The 22,683-nt window shown below is 41.1% G+C and overlaps 1 protein-coding gene across 1 annotated transcript in view; it reads left to right on the forward strand.

The window, feature by feature from the left end:
- Positions 1-2,270: 2,270 nt before the first annotated feature.
- rorcb (RAR-related orphan receptor C b) overlaps positions 2,271-22,683 on the forward strand; it is a 49,856-nt gene continuing 29,443 nt past the window's right edge. Inside the window, exon 1 of the mRNA XM_060906141.1 lies at positions 2,271-2,624. Within this exon, the coding sequence (XP_060762124.1) occupies positions 2,618-2,624 (7 nt within the window). The 5' untranslated portion in view covers positions 2,271-2,617. The remainder of the gene's footprint in view (positions 2,625-22,683) is intronic.

Genomic DNA, 22,683 nt, shown 5'->3' on the forward strand with positions numbered 1-22,683 from the left:
GAGGGGCGGCACGGTGGTGTAGTGATTAGTACTGTCGCTTCACAGCAAGAAGGTCCTGGGTTTGAGCCCAGCGGCCAGCGAGGGCCTTCCTGTGTGGAGTTTGCATGTTCCCCATCCCCTTGGGTTTGCTCCGGTTTCCCCTACAGTCCAAAGACATCTCTCAGTCTTTTACGTCCTGTCGGACGGTCTGTTCAGTGCCGATGGTCACGACCGTGGGCAACTAGCCCAGCTCAACTCTTACAGAGCTTGCCGCAGGTTTCACAGATGAATTCCATTGTTTGGCAAGGTTCATGTCTCTTAAGTCTTCTGTCAGACTCCTTTGTCACCAGATCATTTTCAAGTTTTTTTGGCGCCTTGGTGGAGCTTGTGCTGCCAAGAAATATGATCTTGGGCGAGGTTCTCCCAATCAGCTCCGATGTTGAATAATTTCAGGTCATGCTTGCAAATGTCGATGAAGCGAAGCTTTGGACGCCCCCTGTCGCGTTTGCCATCTGCAAGCTGACCGTACAAAATTTGGTGGGGAAGACGAGACTGGGCCATGCAGGACATGTGGTCCAACCAATGCAGCCTACGTTGTTTCAGGATTGGATACAGGCTTATGGTGCCACATCTTATGTGGATCTTCAAGTTTGGAACTTTATCGATCCATGTAATCCCACAGATCTTTCTGAGGCATCTAAGGTGGAAGCTGTTAAGTTTCCTTTCAATGTGAGCATGAGAAGCCCATGTCTCACTACTGTAGAGCAAAGCGGACAGTACGCAAGTTTGGTATATGCGCACTTTGGTATGAATTGTAAGGTACTTTTTGTCCCAAGCATGACTTTTCAATTTCTCCGGTTTCCCCTACAGTCCAAAGACATGCAGGTCAGGTTAACTAGTGGCTCTAAATTGACCGTAGGTGTGAATGTGAGTGTGAATAGTTGTGTCAGTCCTGTGATGACCTGGCAACTTGTCCAGGGTGTACCCTGCCTCTCACCCATAGTCAGTTGGGATAGGGTCCAGCTCGCTTGCGACCCTGTAGAACAAGTCAAGCCAAGTTTATTTGTATAGCGCTTTTAACAATAAACATTGTCGCAAAGCAGCTTTACAGAATTTGAACGACTTAAAATATGAGCTAATTTTATCCCAACTCTATCCCCAATGAGCACGCCTGTGGCGACGGTGGCAAGGAAAAACTCCTTCAGACGACATGAGGAAGAAACCTCGAGAGGAACCAGACTCAAAAGGGAACCCATCCCCATCCGGGCAACAACAGACAACATGACTATAACATTAACAGTCCTAACATAAAGTCAGCTTCGTTGATGCTATAAACCCCCCACTGACGGAAACCCGAGCGCAAAACCGTTCACGACAACCGTAGTCCCAAAGTCAGCAAGTCAACTGCAGTCCCCAGCCACAAAAGCACCACTGCAAGAGTCCAGAGTGTCCTCCAGGCGCGACCCTCAACTGTCCACATGGGGCCGTCCTCCACAGGAGCAATGCGATGAGACTCCAACCAGACACAAGGCACCAGGATGGATCAGGCAGGTCCGAGGAGCAGAAGAGGTCAGCATCTCGATCCCAGGACCGACATGTAACTCAGAGGGACAGAACACAGGTTGTTAGGTATGCCCAAAGTCACCTGAATAAGTAGGAACAGTATACATATTGCCCTGAGTACAAGCAGCGACTCCTTGCAAGATAAGCGGCTACAGATAATGGATAGATGGATGGATGGATGGATGGATGGATGGATGGATGGATGGACTTAAAAATGAAATATATTATTGTTTCCCGGCGGCACGGTGGTGTAGTGGTTAGCGCTGTCGCCTCACAGCAAGAAGGTCCGGGTTCGAGCCCCGTGGCCGGCGAGGGCCTTTCTGTGCGGTGTTTGCATGTTCTCCCCGTGTCCGCATGGGTTTCCTCCGGGTGCTCCGGTTTCCCCTACAGTCCAAAGACATGCAGGTTAAGTTAACTGGTGACTCTAAATTGACCGTAGGTGTGAATGTGAGTGTGAATGGTTGTGCCCTGTGATGACCTGGCGACTTGTCCAGGGTGTACCCCGCCTTTCGCCCGTAGTCAGCTGGGATAGGCTCCAGCTTGCCTGCGACCCTGTAGAACAGGATAAAGCGGCTAGAGATAATGAGATGAGATGAGATTATTGTTTCCCCACTGTATTTGATGTGCACACAAAAGCATCAGCAGTTCCACCTTAAGAAGGAACAGGGATGCGCGTCCCCGTGAGGACTTGTGCGAGATCATGTGCGAGTCCACGCGTCCGAAAAGTAGGTTAGCAGGCTGGATTGAGAGAGAGAGAGAGAAAGAGGGAGGGACATACACACACTCCTCGCTCACGGACAGCAACTCTAAACCCACACAAAACGTGTCATCAACGTGGTTTGTTGCATTATTTTTATTCTCAGCGCCACAGAGACGGTTCAGGAAGTAGACCGCTTTAAACGCGTTTGGTTTGGTTTGTTCCCCCCCGATGATGCGCTCCATCAGAGATGAAACATTAAATTGGTTTAGCTTAATAGGATTAGTTCAGCAATCTACATAGCTCTCCAACTTATTTCCTTTTCAGCATCTTGTGGACTTCCAAATTCTATACTGGGGGAAAAAAAAACTCCCAAAAATGAGAGGTAAGGCTGTTTATTTATTTATTCTCTTTTCTAAATCTGGGATTTAGGCGCACCATATGGCTCTTCCGCTATGTGGTGTAAATAAGTAAATAAATAGGCTGTGCAGTATTTAGATTTGTTTGTTGATGTCATTTGCGCGTTCTCGCACGTGCGGTGCGCGTGTTTACAGCGCCGGTATTTCAAAGTGCGTAGTCAAGCCTACTGAGCTCATCCTTCCTCACATTATTATTATTTTTTTTTCTGATCAGATGATCATCCTGTGATCATTTGGAAGTCTTATTCATGCATTTGCTGCATGTGCTGCTGTTTCTGACTTCCATATTATTATTATTATTATTATTATTATTATTTCTGATCAGATGATCATCCTGTATTTTTTTCTGATCCATTAGAAGTTTCATTCATGCATTGCTGCATGTGCTGCTGTTTCTGACTTCCATATTATCATCTATAACATTTCGTCTAGCCATGAAACAAACACCTACATTGTGGCAAACACGTGAGATCAGACTGCTGCATTCCTGGATCTGACACTTCAGGAAAACGTGGATGGTTTATGGAGGGTTGATGTTTTCCAGCTCCATTCCATACGTGATTTTGAACTTTTATTAAATTTAAGCGAAATAAAACATAAGATCTGAAATCATTCCCCACTACTACTAGTACTACTACATCAGAAGTGCATTTACATTCATCACACTGAGATGTCTGTATATATACAGTATTATAATTGATATATATCTTGATATAGTATATAATATTGTTGAAACGTGTGTGGTGGTGTGATGAGTGTTGTTGTTGTTTGGGTACCAGCATGGCCGGCTGTGTGAGCAGGGGCTGTTCCACTGACCCACTTACGTCAGCGCGCATGACACAGCCAGGGGAAAGGGGAGGGGCTAATGAGGCAAGGGGTGGAGCTTAACCCAGAGTCGTGCAGAGCCACGCGGTTTGTTTGCACATTCTTACCTGTGTGTTTCTTTTGATTTAATCATCAGTTCCATGTGGACTCAAGGAAATTGTGCTCTCAACTATGTTAGAGCTTTGTTTTATTATCCATCCATCCATCCATCCATCCATCCATCCATCCATCTTCTGCCACTTATCCAGAACCGGGTCGCGGGGGTAGCAGCCTAACCAGAGCAGCCCAGACTTCCCTCTCCTCAGCCACCTCCACCAGCTCTTCCGAGGGAATACCGAGGCGTTCCCAAGCCAGCCGAGAGATGTAATCTCTCCAGCGTGTCCTGGGTCTGCTGCGGGATCTCCTCCCGGTGGGGCATGCCCAGAAAACCTCCCTTGGGAGGCGTCCAGGGGGCATCCTAACAAGGTGCCCGAACCACCTCAACTGACTCCTTTCAACGTGGAGGAGCAGCGGTTGTACTCTCCCAAATGACCAAGCTTCTCACCCTGTCTCTAATGGCCCTTTTCCACTACCCTTTTTCAGCTCACTTCAGCTCGCTTCAGCTCACTTCAGCCCGACATGGCTCGCGTTTCGACTACCAAAAAACAGCACGACTCAGCTCGCTTCAGCCCTGCTTAGCCCCTAAAACTCGCACCGTTTTGGAGTAGGGCTGAAGCGAGCCAAACCGAGCCGAGTGAGGCTGGGGGCGTGAGCAGACACTCCCCTGTGCACTGATTGGTGAGGAGGAGTGTCCTCACATGCCCACACACGCCCCACGAGCGCGCTGGGATCTGTAAACACCGCAAACCCGGAAGAAGGAGAATTACGAATTACGAGAATTTCTGAAGCCTTATGCGCCTCGCCTCATCTATACGCTCTTGCCAGTATCTGTTGGCGTTGTCGGTGACAACAAGCCACAGCACCAAGACCAGCAACACTAACGACTCCATGTCCTCCATGTTTATTGTTTACTATTCGGGTCGTGAGACTACCACTTAAAAGCTCACTGATGTCACTGTTTGCACCGCCTAACGACATCACGTGACGTCCACCCACTTTCGCTAACACCACCCAATGTGTCCACCCACTTCCAGCCAGCACGGTTCAGCGCGGTTGTAGTCGAAATGCAGCTCCAACAGCCCCGCTCAGCCCAACTCAGCACGGCACGGCTCAGCCCGACTCAGCCGCGTTTGTAGTGGAAAAGCGGCATAAGGGACAGCCCAACCACCCTGCGGAGAAAACTCATTTCTACTGCTTGTATTTATGATCTCATTCTTTCGGTCACTACCCATGGACCAGTAAATTGAGAGCTTTGCCTTTTGGCTCAGCTCTCTCTTTTCCACAACAGACCGGTTTAGCGTCCACATCACTGCTGACGCTACCCCGATCCGTCTGTCCAACTCCTGCTCCCCTTTACCCTCATTCGTGAACAAAACCCCGAGACACTTAAACTCCTCCGCTTTAGGTATCAACTCCCCCCTGACCCGGAGTAGGCACTCCACCCGTTTCCGGATGAGCGCCATGGCCACGGACTTGGAGGTGCTGATCCTCATCCCAGCCACTTCGCACTCGGCTGCAAACCGTCCCAGCACATGCTGTATGTCACATGAAGCCAACAGGACCACATCATCCGCAAAAAGCAGAGATGTGATCCTGATGCCACCAAATCAGACACCCTCCGCCCCTTGGCTGCGCCTAGAAATTCTGTCCATAAAAGTTATGAACAGAACTGGTGACAAAGGGCAGCCCTTTGTCACCTCAATAAAACTCAATAAAACACACCATGTTTTATTATTATTATTATTATTATTATTATTATTATTATTATTATTATTATTATATTTTGACCTGTTTTGTCAAATATAGACTAGTATTTGGGATTATAATTTAAAAAGAAGGGATTTTAAAAATTCAGTTTTCAGCACTCTCGAACAGCAATCGGGTTCTGGGTTGGAACCTGCTGGTCAACTGGGTGGAGTTTGCATGTTCTCCTTGTGCTTGCGTGGGTTTCTTCAGGGTGCTCTAGTTTCCTCCCACATATGTGGATTAGATCAACTGACTACTCTAAATTGCCCATGAGCGTGAGATCGAATGGCTGTCTCTGTGTTAGCGCCATGACAGATTGTCCAAGGTGCACCCCGCTTCTCGCCCAATGTCAGCTGGGGTTAGCTTCAGCTCAGCTCCAGTCCACAATGGATGAACGGACAGATGGATGGATGCTCATCCATTAATTAAGTGATTTAGTGTACTGATTGATTTTTATTATTATTTTTTTTTTTTGCCCTGTGATACATTACCTTTTTGAAATCCCTTTTTGTACACTGTGAAAATGTCATTGTTACTGTGACTCAAGAGTAACAGGAACACCAACATTGTGACAAGGTGACAAGTGTGCCAAAAAAAAAAAAGAAAAACACAAATACAGATGGAAATTAATATATTTCCATACTTCTGACAACAATATGTGTTCCAGTGGCATACTGTCTGCAAGATGAGCTTTATTTTGGCCCAAATGCACCATAACAAGCAAAAACTAAACTAAACTAAAATAATTTAAAAAAAAAACCCTCAAAAATCACAGTGTAGCTGAAATTTTATTATATCATGAAAATTCATGTCAAGTTCATGCAGCAAAAGGAAACACCAAGCCAAGATTCAGTCATTCAAAATTAAACAGACCTGTATTTTTTTTTTCGATCTACACAGAGTTCGCTTTAATCAGCATTTACATTCTCTATTTTTGAACTACTTTTTGAAAGGAGATTGGTAAGAAGATTTGAAAGGGGATTTAATGGTGGGTTTTAATTTTACACGAGATGCACTTTTATTTTTTGACACACAAAGAATATTATATAGCATGCTCCACATCTAGTGCATTAGCAAAGCACTTACCATGTAATACACTGGAGCATTGTTTTTAATTGGAAAAAAAAATCAGTACAATTAAATAATCTCCTGTAGAAATGGAGACATTTTATGTACATTATAATGGCCCCATGTTACAACTGGGGCTCTGTGATGACCTGTTATGCCACAAGAGTGTGTTGTTAATTAACATGTTTTTTGATGCTCTACTTCCTCATATATCATTGTTTGTGTTGTCTCATCTCATTATCTCTAGCCGCTTCATCCTGTTCTACAGGGTCGCAGGCAAGCTGGAGCCTATCCCAGCTGACTACGGGAGAAAGGCGGGGTACACCCTGGACAAGTCGCCAGGTCATCACAGGGCTGACACATAGACACAGACAACCATTCACACTTACAGTCAATTTAGAGTCACCAGTTAACCTAACCTGCATGTCTTTGGACTGTGGGGGAAACCGGAGCACCCGGAGGAAACCCACGCGGACACGGGGAGAACATGCAAACTCCACACAGAAAGGCCCTCGCCGGCCACGGGGCTCGAACCCGGACCTTCTTGCTGTGAGGCGACAGCGCTAACCACTACACCACCGTGCCGCCCTGTTTGTGTTGTATTTCTTCAAAGTTATATTTAAAATTTGACCTGCTATACTAGTGGGCTCACTGCATCAAGGAACACGGCTATAAAGTAGCTTTTTGGCCTATTTTATTTTTTAAAGCTTTTAAACTATTTTACAAAATAATTTTTATTCTATTCTTCGACTGGCCAAATGTAAATAGAAGGATTCATACATGTAATCAGAGGGCACTTTATTAGGTACATACTGTATGGTACTGTATATAGTGTCACTATACTGATGTTAGATCTGCATCTATCTATATTACTGCATATTTTCCTTTGTTGGTAATAATGTTTCATCAGTTGTATTCTACGACTGAAATCAGGCTCTTTTATCCCTAAAAATGCATTGAACAGTAGTGAAGCATAACCTTGTGATTTTTTTAAGCTCTAAACAAATATGCAAATAGAAGGGAAGCTGATATAATCTAATATGCTTCATTAGCTGCTCATTTTCCATGATTTGCAGTGAGAGACCCACTGATAATACTATGAGTTGAACACAGGGAATAAATCCATTTACTAATAAATAATAGCAGTTTGACATTTTGTCATTTTTCTATAACTGCAGAACCTGAAGTGTGTTATTCAGTGTGTAAGTCCTCTTAATCCACAGCTATTTGCCAACAATTCTGAATTTTTTAACAAATGAAACAATGTGCTTTTATCCATTTCTAGTTACTTTACTGCTCTGGCACGTCCCTGAAACAAGTTAGGTCCTTTTACCACTTACGTTATATCAGTGATAAATAGTAATTTCATCACCAGGCTCTCTTTTCCTCTTACTTGAATTTAATATTATGAAAAAAGCAGCATAACACATGAGAATTGTGTTTATGTGCAGTGTACACTGTTCTCAAAAATGAATCCACAGCTCCACACATGAACTGTTGCCACATAGTTGGTAGCACACAACTATTTAGGAGGTCTGTATGCTGTAGTAGTACAGTTTCCCTTCACTGGAGCTAAGGAGTGTGAAACCTGTGTAATATTGTTATTTAATCCAACAAGTCATGTTGATCATATCTTGAGATAATGAAATAATTGCGCTATTATTGTTATGCTCTGGCAAGAAAAAAAGTGATGTCTCAAAACTATTTGTAGGTGTGGTTCGTAATTTAAAACATAACTTTCCAGTAACGCCTCAGTGTTATAAACCATGTCTTTAAAGCCCTACCTGTTGTTGATTGTAGCATTATTTGGATTTAAATGAAAATGTGCTTCCCGTAATTTTACGCAATGCTGCTATTTTCTGCACATCTTAATTAGTCAGCCATTAGCATAGACCATAATAGCATAGAGTGTAATGTTTAAGGACTATAACCTGCACTTTACTTTTTAACAGCTAATTTCACAGGCATGCTTTGTTTAAATGTTTATAACTGATTGATTTGACACTGAAGACATTTGAACACATTTGGGTTTGAGATCAAAAGATGAATTGCTTGCAATAACTGAACCAAGCCTTTGACCAACTGACATCACCAAACTCTTGCATTCTTCTTTATGATGTTTTTCCAGGCTTGTACCACAGCTTGTTTCAGTTGTGGTTTGTTCTAGGGGGTTTCGCCCTCCAGGAGGTGAAATGCTGCTCAATTGGGTCAAGATCTGGTGACTGACTTGGCCAGTCCAAAACCTTCCACTTTGTCCCGCTGATGATGTCCCTTATTGTGTTGGTATTGCCAGGTTTCGGTCACGTGACTTTTATTAGTGGTTTTACCGGAAGTGAAATAGCTGGTGGTCTAAACGACTGCCATTGTGCAAACAACTAGCGATAACTTATCAGAGCATGCTCGTAATCTAGAAGCCACTGCTCGCTTTAGGTATATTCAGGAGATCGCTATGTGCAATGGAATCGACCCCTACAGTCTGGGAAAGAAGGATTTGTCATACGATCTCAAAAACTACCCTTCAGTCGAGTTCCCTGACATCTCCAACTATCTGGTGTTGCGGACATCCTTCTACACCGCAAAACAGATGAAAGTGTGGAAGAGTACGGAGGCTTACAACTTTTTTTGTACGTGGCTGGGTAAAGGACCTCGGGATCAACTCGCTGCCGAATGAATCCTGTATTGTTTTTGCCTGTATAAGTATGTTGTTGTTTTTTTAAGCTTTTTGTTCGCGTCTTTACAACGAAGCGCTGCAAGTTGAAGTGTAAACAAACAACAGTTGGCTTGATTCTCACTTGTGTTGGCTCTTATCTCCCAGGTAAATCATTCACAAAGATCATCAGAAACCCCTTTAAAGACCTGGATCTTAGTTAAACAAGACGGAGAAGTGATCACGGCACATTGTAACTGTATGGCTGGGTAAGAATTTTGTCACGACCTTCATGCATATGGACTTTGTGAGGAGTGAAGAGTAAACAAAGAAACAGCTGGGGACTTTAGCGCTTCGTGACTAAAAAGAGTACCGTAAAATAAAAACACATAGCAAGAAAAGTACTTGGAAAACTCTAAGGACATAGCTGAGAGGGAAATACAAACCTATCACCAAGTGATTACTGCAAACTCGAGCATGCTTCAACTCGGCTCCCTTCGATTTCAGTGAGAGGTTCAAAAGCCACCTTTCTCGACATCTTTTTCTGAAATCCTGTGTTTGTTCACCCTTTTTTATTAGCTCAAGGGGAACCCTGAAGAAACTTTTATCAGTTTCACGGTTTGATCAATTTGAACAACCTAAAACAACGCAAGCGTACACTGTAAAATATAATAAGTTGACTTTACTTAAAAAAAATATGCAAAGTCGTTGCCTCAAAAAAAGTCATTTATGTTGATTTAGATAAATTAGATTGGGTTAACTTATTTTTTGTGAGTTTGCAGTACTCAAATTAACTTAGATTAGTTTGATTACATTAACTTATTTATTTTGAGTTTGCAGTACTCACATAAACTTATATTAATTTGATTACATTAACTTATTTATTGTGAGTTTGCAGTACTCATCTTATATAATTTTGATTACATTAACTTATTTATTTTAAGTTTACAGTACAAGTTAATGTAATCAAAATTATATAAGATGAGTACTGCAAACTCACAATAAATAAGTTAATGTAATCAAATTAATATAAGTTTATGTGAGTACTGCAAACTCAAAATAAATAAGTTAATGTAATCAAACTAATCTAAGTTAATTTGAGTACTGCAAACTCACAAAAAATAAGTTAACCCAATCTAATTTATCTAAATCAACATAAATGACTTTTTTTGAGGCAACGACTTTGCATATTTTTTTTAAGTAAAGTCAACTTATTATATTTTACAGTGTAAGGCATTTTTCATGCAAGCCTTTCACCTACAAACCTTTGTCAACTAAGCTTTGGTAGACCACCAAATAAAGTTTTGAATAAATAATGAGGTGGATGTGATGTCACGTGAAACCCAGCTATTGTGTTTTGTGTCATTGTCTGCTGCATGATGAAGTTCCTCCCAGTTGCATTGGGTGCATTTCTCTGTAAAGTGGCAGACAGAATGTTTCTGTAGACTTCTGAATTCATTCTGCTGCTACCATCATGAGTTACATCATCAGTAAAGATGAGTCTGTTCCAGAAGCAGCCATGCAAGCGCAAGCTATGACACTACCTCCACTGTGTTTTGGATCATTAACCATCCTTTCTTTCTCCACACTTTGGCCCTTCCATCACTTTGGTCGAGGTCAATCTTGGTTCCAGAACTTTTGTGGCACATCTCTGTATTTCTTTGCAAATCTGGCCTTCTGATTCTTACTGAGGATGAGTGGTTTGCACCTTGTGCTACAGCCTCTATATATCTGCTCTCAAGTCCTTCTTTGAATGGTGGATTATGATACCTTCACCACTGCCCTGTGGAGATTGTTGATGTCACTGATTGTTACTTTAGGTTTTTCTTCACAGCTCTCACAATGTTTCTGTCATTGACTGTTGCAATTTTCCTTGGGCAACCTGTTTGATGTCTGATTGTTCGTACACCAGTGGTTTCTTTCTTTTTTCAGAACATTCCAGATTGTTGTATTGGCTATGCCTAATGCTTGTGCAATGGCTCTGATGGATTTTCCCTCTTTCCTCAGTTTCAGAATTACTTGCTTTTCTCCCATAGTTAGCTCTCTGGTCTTTATGTTGGTTTATCCTTTTTAACAACAAATGCAGTCTTCACAGTAAAATCCCAAGGCTCAGACCAAGAGTAGACATTAAGAGCTATTAATTATTATTTGTTTAAACAATCGATCTAACAGGGCACATCTGTACAACAAGAAAAACCTGCCAGTCACATCTTCCAGTATTTTTGATCACTTGAATAATGGGTGGATTCAAACAGAAGGTGCCATGCTCTGTTTCTGAACAAATCTAGATGTAAATATCAGGAAATTAAAGCTCAAATTCTTATCTATCGTCTCATATTCATCTTTTGATCTCATACACAGATGTTTTCAGTGTATAGCAAAAACAAGAATTGGCCTTGCCGTTCCAGTACTTTCAAAGGGGACTGTAGATACTGTATAGTGTATATGGTGTATATATAGTACATTTATTTTTGTACTCTTCATCATTGTAATACAAGGATCACAGTTGTTGTACACATTCGAAATGAGTAGAACAGATTTAGGTAATTATCACACAAACTGTTTTTGACAGTGCTGCAGTTATGGGAACAGATTTTCGCTGTAGTAATAACAGAACACACAGAACAAGACATGAACATGTTGGAAAATTAGGCTTTGAAAGATGAGAATGATTATATGAAAGTATGATCTGTCTTTCTTATTTTTGGGAAGGAAAGTTCCAGTAAGATTACACAGCTAATTAAGGACTTTTATCGCAAATGCCCTGTTTCTCAAGAAACTTTACATAATTGCAGTTACTAGATAGAATGCACAGTTACTTCCTGGATATGCTATGTAGTGTCATTAGTTCAACGGCGAACTTGAAGTCCTTTGCTTAAAATATAAATTGTCATAAAATGTCATTTTATGTTTTGAGTCATGAAATGAAATTCAGAGCAATGTAGGTGAGCCTGTGATAGGTAACATGACGAAATACTTCATTTCTGTTTTTGGAGTGTGTACAGAGTCCAACACAGCAGTTGCGTCTCTCATTCAGACACCACTTAACTATGTTTTGCTTTTTGTTCTGTGATGACAAAAGGACAAATTAGGTAACAATGGCGATCTGTTTTGGGAAAAACAAATCTCTGTTGACACAGCACTTGATATGTGGCTATACGAACTATTCTGTGATATTATATACATATTTAGGTCAAGATTTACATGCAAGGAAGTGAATGAAAAACTCGAATTCTCAGTATATCAGATTCTTCTTCTTCCAGCTGCACCCATTAGGGGTCGCCACAGTGGATGATCATGATCTGCATATTTGATTTGGCATAGGTTTTACACCGGATGCCCTTCCTGACACAACCTCCCAATCTATCCGGGCTTGGGACCGGTACAAAGTATACGCTGGCTTGTGCAATCCCACTGCCTGGGTATTTTTACCTCATCTGCATGTCCTGGTGAAAATTGTTCAAGGTTCTTCAAGGATCCGTAAAGTTCTTTGTGAGGGTCTTTGAGAATCCTGTTGAGGATCCCAATAAAGATCCTCAAAAGATCTTGTAACTTCTTGCCAAGATCTTCAAGGATCTTCAATTTTCTAAGATCTTTGAAAGATCCTTGAGGATCCTTGCAAAGATCTTTGCAGGGGTCATTATGAGGATCTTTGTAGGATCCTTAAAAGATCTCTGTCAAATCCTTGAGGATCTTTACAAATGATTTTGCATCTGAAGCTCTTTCGAAGATTCTTTAAGGATCTTTGGCAGGTCTTTGAGAATCCTCATGGATCCTTAAAGATCCTGTGAGGTTTTTCACCAGGGTGCCTTTGAACAGTGAGAGGTAATCCATGAAAACATGGGGACAGCATGGAAACTCAAGGTATCTTGAGGTTCGAATCTGGAACCTTGCTGCTGTGAAGCGACAGTGCTAGCCACTGCACCACCATGCTGCCTTTTTAGTATATCAGATAAAGCATCAATAAATCAGATCGGTGCTTTTGCAGTCCTGTTCGCTTCATCCCACTTGCTAGAGACACATTGCAAGCCGTACTGCACAGTCCTGAATTCTTCATCGGATCCGATCTTTCTGCTTTGGTGAGTCACATTTGTTTGTAAGTCATTTGTGTTGAACAGACCTCTGAACCAATGTGCACTCATTTTCCAAATCTATAACGCCACATCTGCCATGAACAATAACACAATAGCCATATTTTCAACACAATCCATAATTGCGAAGGCAAAAAAGACAATTACATCGATAGTACAAGAACTTTTATGTGGACAACAATGTGGATGATGATGTGTAACCAAACATGATATTAAAAAAAAAAAAAAAATATATATATATATATATATATATATATATATATATATATATATATATATATAAAATAATTGTGTATTTATGCATACTATGTACAAGCAAAACACACTGTCTCTCATTTATCAATCTAGAGTAGAAACCAGCAAATTCGAGTGAAATCATCATATGACCGGGTTCACGTGTGATTCATGAAATTGTTGTATCTCACCAGTCACAGAGTAAGAATGATCAGATGTTGATAAATGTGGTAGCTGAAAACCATCATCATTTAAATATCACACCCCTAAATATTCTCAGTTTAGAGGCCATGACCCCAGACGTTACAACATAGAGAGACGTAAGATAGCTAGGAAGAGAAACTTCTCTGCCCTCAGAATAGAAACTCTAATGTTTCAAGTCCAACTGAACAAATTATTTACAAGAAAAACACACTAGTCAATCTAGAGTAGAAACCAGTGCTATGGTCTAAAGATTAGTGAAGCAGCCTTGTGCCCAAAGGGTCACTGGTTTGATTCCCTGGATGAGCAGGAAAAATGTGGGGAGAGTGATTGAACAGAACCCTCTTTCTGTATCCATGGCTGAACTGACCTTGAGCAAAGCACCCAACCCCTAATTACGCATAGCTGCCTACTGCTGTGGGTTTATATGTGTTCACTGCTTCAGATGGGTTCAATGGAGAGGAAGAATTTTGCTGTGCTCTAGTGTGCATGTGACAAATAAAGGCTTCTTCTTCTAAATTATTTCTAATTGACAGCCTGAAAAGTCGCATCATAGGACCGCAGTATCGAATGAAATCACTGCTGTGGTCGATAGTATCACCATAAACAACCAGAGTTTCTTTATTTCCTCATTTTAATGATATTTCAGATCAATCAGAGCCAGAAACCAGTGGTGTTCAGCTAGACAAACTAGCCTGGAGCCCCATAGAGCCAGGAAACCGCAAGCTGTGAGAGAGAGCACAAGTCCACCCCCATGCTGGCACACCTCGGCCCTGGATGCTTTGGGAGATGAAAGCGACTAAATAATCACTTGTCATTCTCCATAAAATTTTTTTTTAAAAATCAGTGTGTTCTTGAAAACCTCTTTCATGTTTTACCGACATGTAGAGGTCTTCTAACAGAGTCAGATGTGCCATTGCCGAGATTTGATGTCTGGTAAAGCTCTTGTTTAAATGGATGACTGAAAAGGCATCAAATCTATCACATCGCAAATTGGTTAACCTACCCATTGCTTTTAATTGCTATTAATAATTACAAATTTTATAATAATAATAAGTTCAATTTATATAGCGCCTTTCACAAACCCAAGGACACTTTACACAGGAGTTACCAAAAAAAAAAAACCCACTAGGAAGATTAGTGTGAGGTAAAGAGAAAAGTTTTCAAGTTAGCTTTGAAGGAAGAGAGAGTGGAACAGTCACGAAGCGATTGTGGTAATGAGTTCCAAAGTTTAGGAGCAGCAACACTGAATGATCTGCCACCCATAAATTTTATTTGTAATTATATCACCAGTAGCCGAACCTAGCCTCAAAATGAAAGGGAAATTGATCTTACACACACACACACAAATAAATAAAAAAACCTGTTAACCGTAGTCGTCAACTTACGACTGTGTTTGGTTACGACTGACCGGTCGTAAACTGATCTGGTCGTAAGTCGGCCTATGTTAAATGAACGTAAGTATATTGTGATGTGTAATGATATTGTAATCATCTTAAAGTCTTATTTTATCAACATTTTCTTATTTCATTACCTTGGCTCATTATTTGGTTTAAGTCAAACACTGCATACTACACTGCGTACAGTGCAATTCGTTTAATATGTGCAAAACAAAAAATACGAAATACAGGTGTGAAAAATAGAAAACATTTTAGTTTGAAACATACCAAAATACAAATGTAAAATATAGCCTCGTCTCGTCTCGTCTTCTTCCGCTTTATCCGGGACCGGGTCGCGGAGGCAGCAGTCTAAGCAGGGAAGCCCAAACTTCCCTTTCCCCAGACACCTCGGCCAGCTCCTCGGGAAGAACACCGAGGCGTTCCCAGGCCAGCCGAGAGACATAGTCCCTCCAGCGTGTCCTGGGTCTTCCCCGGGGCCTCCTCCCGGGGGGACATGCCTGGAACACCTCCCCAGGGAGGCGTCCAGGAGGCATCCGAAAAAGATGCCCGAGCCACCTCAGCTGATTCCTCTCGATGTGGAGCAGCAGCGGCTCTACTCCGAGCTCCTCCCGAGTGACTGTGCTTCTCACCCTATCTCTAAGGGAGCGCCCAGCCAAATATACGAAAATATATATATAAAATATAGCAAAATACAAAATTTAGTGACCGCTGGCATCACTGGTGCTTGGCTGTGGGTCGTCTACGTCATCATCAGCTGTTGCAGCGCTCGGGCTGGTGGGAGCATTTGCTCGTTTCATAAACCAGGAGCTGGGGCGGAAACTGTATGACGGAGTGCGCGAGAGAGACTGCGCATGTGCCTGGAGCTGGGGCGGAAACTGTTGTACGCGGCGAGAGGCGCTGCCGGGAGTTGGGGCGGAAACTGTCGTACGCTCAGCTAGCTCAGCTGGGAAACACTTGCCAGTCATAACCAGCCGGTCGCAAAGTCGATCGGTCGTAAGTCGCATAGGTCGTAAGTCGACGACTACCTGTACATTATGATGCATAATCCATGTAGGCCTTTAATATTATATTTAAATATAATATTTTGCCAAACTACTGAGCTCCTGGCATTTTCACACACACACACACACACACACACACACACACACACACACACACACACACACACAACTGTCTTTTGGAATTTACACAGAATGGTGCAAAAATGTCTTGTGTTCCAGAAACACCTTGTTGATGAGAGAGATCAAAGGAGAACGACGAGAGGTGACAGGAAGGCTACGGTAACTCAAACGAGACAGCGTAGCTCACTCCGGCCCCGTGAGAAATCAAATCTGAGTAGAAGTTATGGGCACCCTAGGTACCCCTACCTTCATGCCAGAAAGAATCAAAATCGGTGAAGAATTGAGGGAGAAGACGCAATTTGTGTAGAAACTGCTCGTTAGGACTTAATTACTCCATATCTTCATTATTAACTGCAATTATGCAAATTTGGGTAGAAGCTATATGCACCCCAGGCAGACCTACCTTCCAGCCAAAAAGAATAAAAATTGGTGAAGAATTGAGACAGAAGAAGCGATTTTCATGAAATGTGGACAACAGACCCTTCCATTATGTAAAAATTAAATACTGTATGATAGTCATTTATTGTTTTATTTATTTATTCATTTATTTATTTTTGTTACTACATCACCACTCATATGTTTCAAATATTTTCGAATTTTAGAGAATAGGTCTGAGGTGCCGGATAGGTTCCACCTTAACAGACAAAAGAGGAAAAGCCTATTCAAATGAAGTGCGCTAGTCCGTCTCCTGCTTTTTGAGTGAGAAAGTGTGTCAGTAGGACATCAGGCGCACATGGGCTGACAGCCAAATGCTGCTGAGTAACATTTCTTCCAGCCAATCACAGATGAGGCTGTATACGCCTGTACCAATATGCACGAGAAAGCACTGAGTAGGTGGAACTGGTGTGTGTCGAGAACGAGCACCACTGAATCTGTAGACTGTGCGTAATTACACTGGGCTGGAGAAAATGACGCTGTGTTTGTAGATACATAGTTACAGTCTGGAAAGATTTGTAGTGATGTGGATGGGTTTAAAGTAACTGAGATGAAAAACAATCAAGGCAATCTGCCCACAGATGGCAGTTATATAACTGAAAACATCAGAGCGGGAGGGGCCGAGACGCTCAGGGCTTTACCGATTTTTCCGCTTCATGCCCCGGAATACAATGTCGTGGTCATTTGCCTTCAGCAGTCTGATGTGTCAGAGACAAGAATAGAAAATGGAGGACAAACCGTTCTCTAGATTGTACATTAGATTGTTAAGGTTTATCATCTTCCTTTTCGCACTCTGTAAAATAAGTCGATAACCAGAGAATGCTACAATGCCTATGTTAATATATTATGTCATTTTTTATTGTATATTGCAAACACACCACTTGTTCTTTCCAGTACGTTTTAAACAAGCTCAACAAGAGCTGATAGAGAAACATCTTTTCTGGTGGGTGAAAAAATTCGACAAAATAAAAGGCAACGATTCAAACCTGTAGCCTACAATCACCTTTTATGCTATCCACAATATTCCAGGACATTTTTCCATGTAGTTTGAGTGATTTATTATTCTAACCCAATACTAGTTTTAGCTCCAATAAGAATAGAAAGGCTATGCAATGATGCACATCACATTAGTGAATTTAAGAGGAGTTAAAGCTAGACTACCTTTCAGATTTTTCAAGTTTAGGTCATAAAAAGAATTTTCCGACACCCAATTACTTTTGTTTAGTGAACTGAAAGCTCCTGAATTCGAATCACAAACTTCCAACTGTATTATTTTTTTAAAAAAAAGAACAATTAATGAATTTAGGGCCACATGGCCCTAAATTCTCCGCTATTTTTTCCTGCTTCACCATGACCCAATTCAAAATACCACATCATGCATGATGTGGTGGGCTTTTCCCCGTTCATGCAAGGCATTGTGGGATACAAATTTGAAACAGGAGAGAAAAATGGAGGACGCGAATGAAACATGAAAGACCGACTACAGTAATGGAAAGCGAGAAGAAAAGACGTTATGTTGCAAAGGAAAGGAAAGGCAGGACCAAACTAATAAATATTGGCAGGCAGCGAGCACCTCGGTGTGATCAGCTGTTCGTTTAGCGACAGAATGATGGAACTGTCAGTGCACGGTCAAAGTTAAGCCTGCGCATGTGCACACGGACTTCCTCTGTCTGCTTGACTGCACAAAGTGAGCGATTTCATGCACATTATTTGCTCGGGAATCCGCTCAAATTAAGTAACTTCCCTGCCACAGAATGGCCTGGGTTTTTTTGTTTGTTTGTTTTTTTTGATATTACAGAAATAAACATATATCACAATGACCAAATTTCACCGATTTTATGAAATCGAAAGGCTGTCTACTTTTAAGTGAAGTGAAGTGAGGACGTGGAAGTGGTCAAAGCTAGTTTTTCACACATTTCATTACATTACGTTTACAACTTTTCACTCACAAACCTAGTTCCTATATGTTAAAATGTAGATTTTTTTATTTTAAAAAAAATTACTAGTTTTATTCAAAGCATAGTTAATCTAGTTAACCTAAGTTGCAATTATTGATTTATTATTTACATGTAAGAGTTGCATCATTAGGTTTCTTACTTGTGTGTATCAAAGCTTTGAGAACAGCAGATTGAATTAATAATTCCTGTGCATCTCCCACTCAGCGATTATTTTCCTTACAGGCCCAGGAGTGACATCACTGAAGACAGAGATCAGGTTCCGAGATGTTTCTTGATTTATTGAAAGACAAGCTTGAGTATATATTCACACATAAGGGTGCACTGAGATAAACATGATTGGTCAGTCCGAACAAAGAAACGCATGTATTCCTCTACGACTGGTTAAGACATGGCGGCAGATAAATGACGTGCATAGAAACGGATCCAGGAATTCAGAGCACTACCAAGTAAGAAGTTGACCTTGGGAGTAGAAGTATAGACAATAACAGTTTTGTGTGCTGTTGGAACATCCTGTGTGTTCTGAAAAACTGAGAAACAAGTGTGCCCTAAATATTAATTTTATCACCCATTTAATTAAATCCAAGTGTCTATCCGGTTAGGCTTCTGACGAGAGTGATTTGTTTTCTGAGGGTTTCTAATGCTGAGTAATGGCATTATTATTATTATTATTATTATTATTAGCATATGAATTGGAACAGCAATATAAATGGTTTCAAATATAAGCAGTGATTGATTCTAGATGTACAGTACCAGTCAAAAGTTTGGACACACCTTCTAATTTAATGGGTTTTGTTTGACAATTGGTAACTGGCTTTGCCCATTTCATAACTGAGTTTTATATTATGTTTTAACAAAATTCTGTACATGGATCCTCACATTTCTACCAACTCTGGTGCCATGTTATACAACCCCGATTCCAAAAAAGTTGGGACAAAGTACAAATTGTAAATAAAAACTGAATGCAATAATTTTCAAATCTCAAAAACTGATATTGTATTCACAGTAGAACATAGACAACATATCAAATGTCGAAAGTGAGACATTTTAAAATGTCATGCCAAATATTGGCTCATTTGAAATTTCATGACAGCAACACATCTCAAAAAAGTTGGGACAGGGGCAATAAGAGGCTGGAAAAGTTAAAGGTACAAAAAAGGAACAGCTGGAGGACCAAACTGCAACTCATTAGGTCAATTGGCAATAGGTCATTAACATGACTGGGTATAAAAAGAGCATCTTGGAGTGGCAGCGGCTCTCAGAAGTAAAGATGGGAAGAGGATCACCAATCCCCCTAATTCTGCGCCGACAAATAGTGGAGCAATATCAGAAAGGAGTTCGACAATATAAAATCTCTGTGCGTAAGGGTCAAGGCCGGAAAACCATACTGGGTGCCCGTGATCTTCGGGCCCTTAGACGGCACTGCATCACATACAGGCATGCTTCTGTATTGGAAATCACAAAATGGGCTCAGGAATATTTCCAGAGAACATTATCTGTGAACACAATTCACCGTGCCATCCGCTGTTGCCAGCTAAAGTTCAAAGCTATAGTTCAAAGAAGAAGCCGTATCTAAACATGATCCAGAAGCGCAGACGTCTTCTTTGGGCCAAGGCTCATTTAAAATGGACTGTGGCAAAGTGGTAAACTGTTCTGTGGCCAGATGAATCAAAATTTGAAGTTCTTTATGGAAATCAGGGACGCCGTGTCATTTGGACTAAAGAGGAGAAGGACGACCTGAGTTGTTATCAGCGCTCAGTTAAGAAGCCTGTACCTCTGATGGTATGGGGTTGCATTAGTGCGTGTGGCATGGGCAGCTTACACATCTGGAAAGACACCATCAATGCTGAAAGGTATATCCAGGTTCTAGAGCAACATATGCTCCCATCCAGACGACGTCTCTTTCAGGGAAGACCTTGCATTTTCCAACATGACAATGCCAAACCACATACTGCATCAATTACAGCATCATGTCTGCATAGAAGAAGGGTCCGGGTACTGAACTGGCCAGCCTGCAGTCCAGATCTTTCACCCATAGAAAACATTTGGCGCATCATAAAACAGAAGATACGACAAAAAAGACCTAAGACAGTTGAGCAACTAGAATCCTACATTAGACAAGAATGGGTTAACATTCCTATCCCTAAACTTGAGCAACTTGTCTCCTCAGTCCCCAGACTTTTACAAATTGTTGTAAAGAGAAAAGGGGACGTCTCACAGTGGTAAACATGGCCTTGTCCCAACTTTGAGATGTGTTGTTGTCATGAAATTTAAAATCGCCTAATTTTTCTCTTTAAATGATACATTTTCTCAGATTAAACATTTGATATGTCATCTATGTTCTATTCTGAATAAAATATGGAATTTTGAAACTTCCACATCATTGCATTCCGTTTTTATTTACAATTTGTACTTTGTCCCAACTTTTTTGGAATCGGGGTTGTAATTTACGTTGGCATAAAATCATAGTACTGAACTTCTGCTTCACCTCCATCTATATAATAAGCAGCAAAGTTTGTTTGTTTGCCTTGGGCTAATGTCACCATTTCTCAACGGATTTTCACCAAATTTGGCAAGTAGGTCCGGGGATGACCCGGAATTTTGCAGATATAAACAAAATTCATGTACAGGCCCCAGGGAGGTCCCTGGTGGGCACAACATCCACCCACCCCCTTCCTCAATGCCTTTCATGTTACATTTATCAACACAAACTCTCAACAGATCTTCATTAAACTTGGCACATAGGTACTGGAGATAGCCACAATTTGGCAGAACTCAGAAATTCCATATTTGGGCCTCTGGGTGGTGGATGTTTGGATTTTTGTTTGTCTTGGGTTAACATCACCATTTCTCGATGGATCATCACCAAATTTGACATGGAAGTCTGGGGGCAACCCAGAATTTTGCAAAACCCGGGCAACGCCGGGTAACCTGCTAGCATATAATATACCGTACCAGTCAAAGTTTGGATACACCTTCGAATTCAATGGTTTGACAAAATACAGATAGGTCACAGACTATGGAAATATAACAAAAAAGGATACAACATACAGACTGGTTACGGATTTTAATACGGATGCATCACAGATGGTAATAATTTATGGATCGGTCACAGACGTTTCAGTATATTACAGATTGGTTAGATTTCATACGGATGATGCATTACGGATAAAAAAATTAACAAGTTTAAAACAAATGCTTGGACTGCCAAAGTTCATAATTAAAATATCTTACCTGCATTTATATGTTTACTTTATTAATTTAAATTTTCATGCTTTGTATTATATATATTTTAGTTTCCATGAATTCGTATTCCGTGACTTCATGATGCAACAAGGATGTACAAAGATGCCCAAGGAAAAATAGCACATGCTTACGACAACATCACATGTAAACAATTACCTGATTTTATCGGATCAGGTCCAGGCCTGGAAAAATCGCTCCAGAAGCAATCTCACTGATATGGATAAACCCAGGCCTGGGCTATAGGTATCGTTATCGGTCTGGTGTGAGCACCAACCACATAAACCGCAGGGGATTGATTTATTTATAGTTATCGTTATTGTGGGACCAGGCCTTAAAATGATCCAGCAATCATTTTAACATGAACGGATTCATATGAACAAAAGACTCTTTCAGATTTGGAGATGGTGTGAGAGTAGGACAGAGAGAGAAAATGCAGGGGGGGGGGTATTCTTTAAGTAAATTGCATTAATTTGTTTTCTTTCTCTTTTTTTTCACTTCACTTACTGTATGCATAATTAGTTAGGGCTCTTTGGTCAAAGACACCAGTGTAAATGTATTTCACAGCCCATCTGTTCATTACAACATTTAAATGTGCATGTAAGTGCTCTATCACAAAAGCAGCCATGTTAATGAGCTGCTGTTGGAATGTCTAACCTTTGCTGCTTCACTTTGTGTTTAATGTATTTTACTCCCAAGTACAATTCATCATTAGATTACTGTCAGAAAAGTGTGACCAACCATGGTACCACATACCGTTGCCCTTTGTCTTGTCGAAATGGCCTTCCGCGATTGTAGTATCTTTTAAAAATGTTAAAAACATTTTATGTTTAAAAGGCACATTGGTAGTCCATGTTTTTATTCTGCTGGTGAAATGGCCGAATGCATAATTCGTGTGGGTTTAGAGATCTTTAGGAAGAAGCCATTATGCTGTACATCAACAACAGCACTGGTTTTCTG

Source organism: Neoarius graeffei, chromosome 23, assembly GCF_027579695.1.
Source record: "Neoarius graeffei isolate fNeoGra1 chromosome 23, fNeoGra1.pri, whole genome shotgun sequence".
Classification (NCBI taxonomy): Eukaryota; Metazoa; Chordata; class Actinopteri; order Siluriformes; family Ariidae; genus Neoarius; species Neoarius graeffei.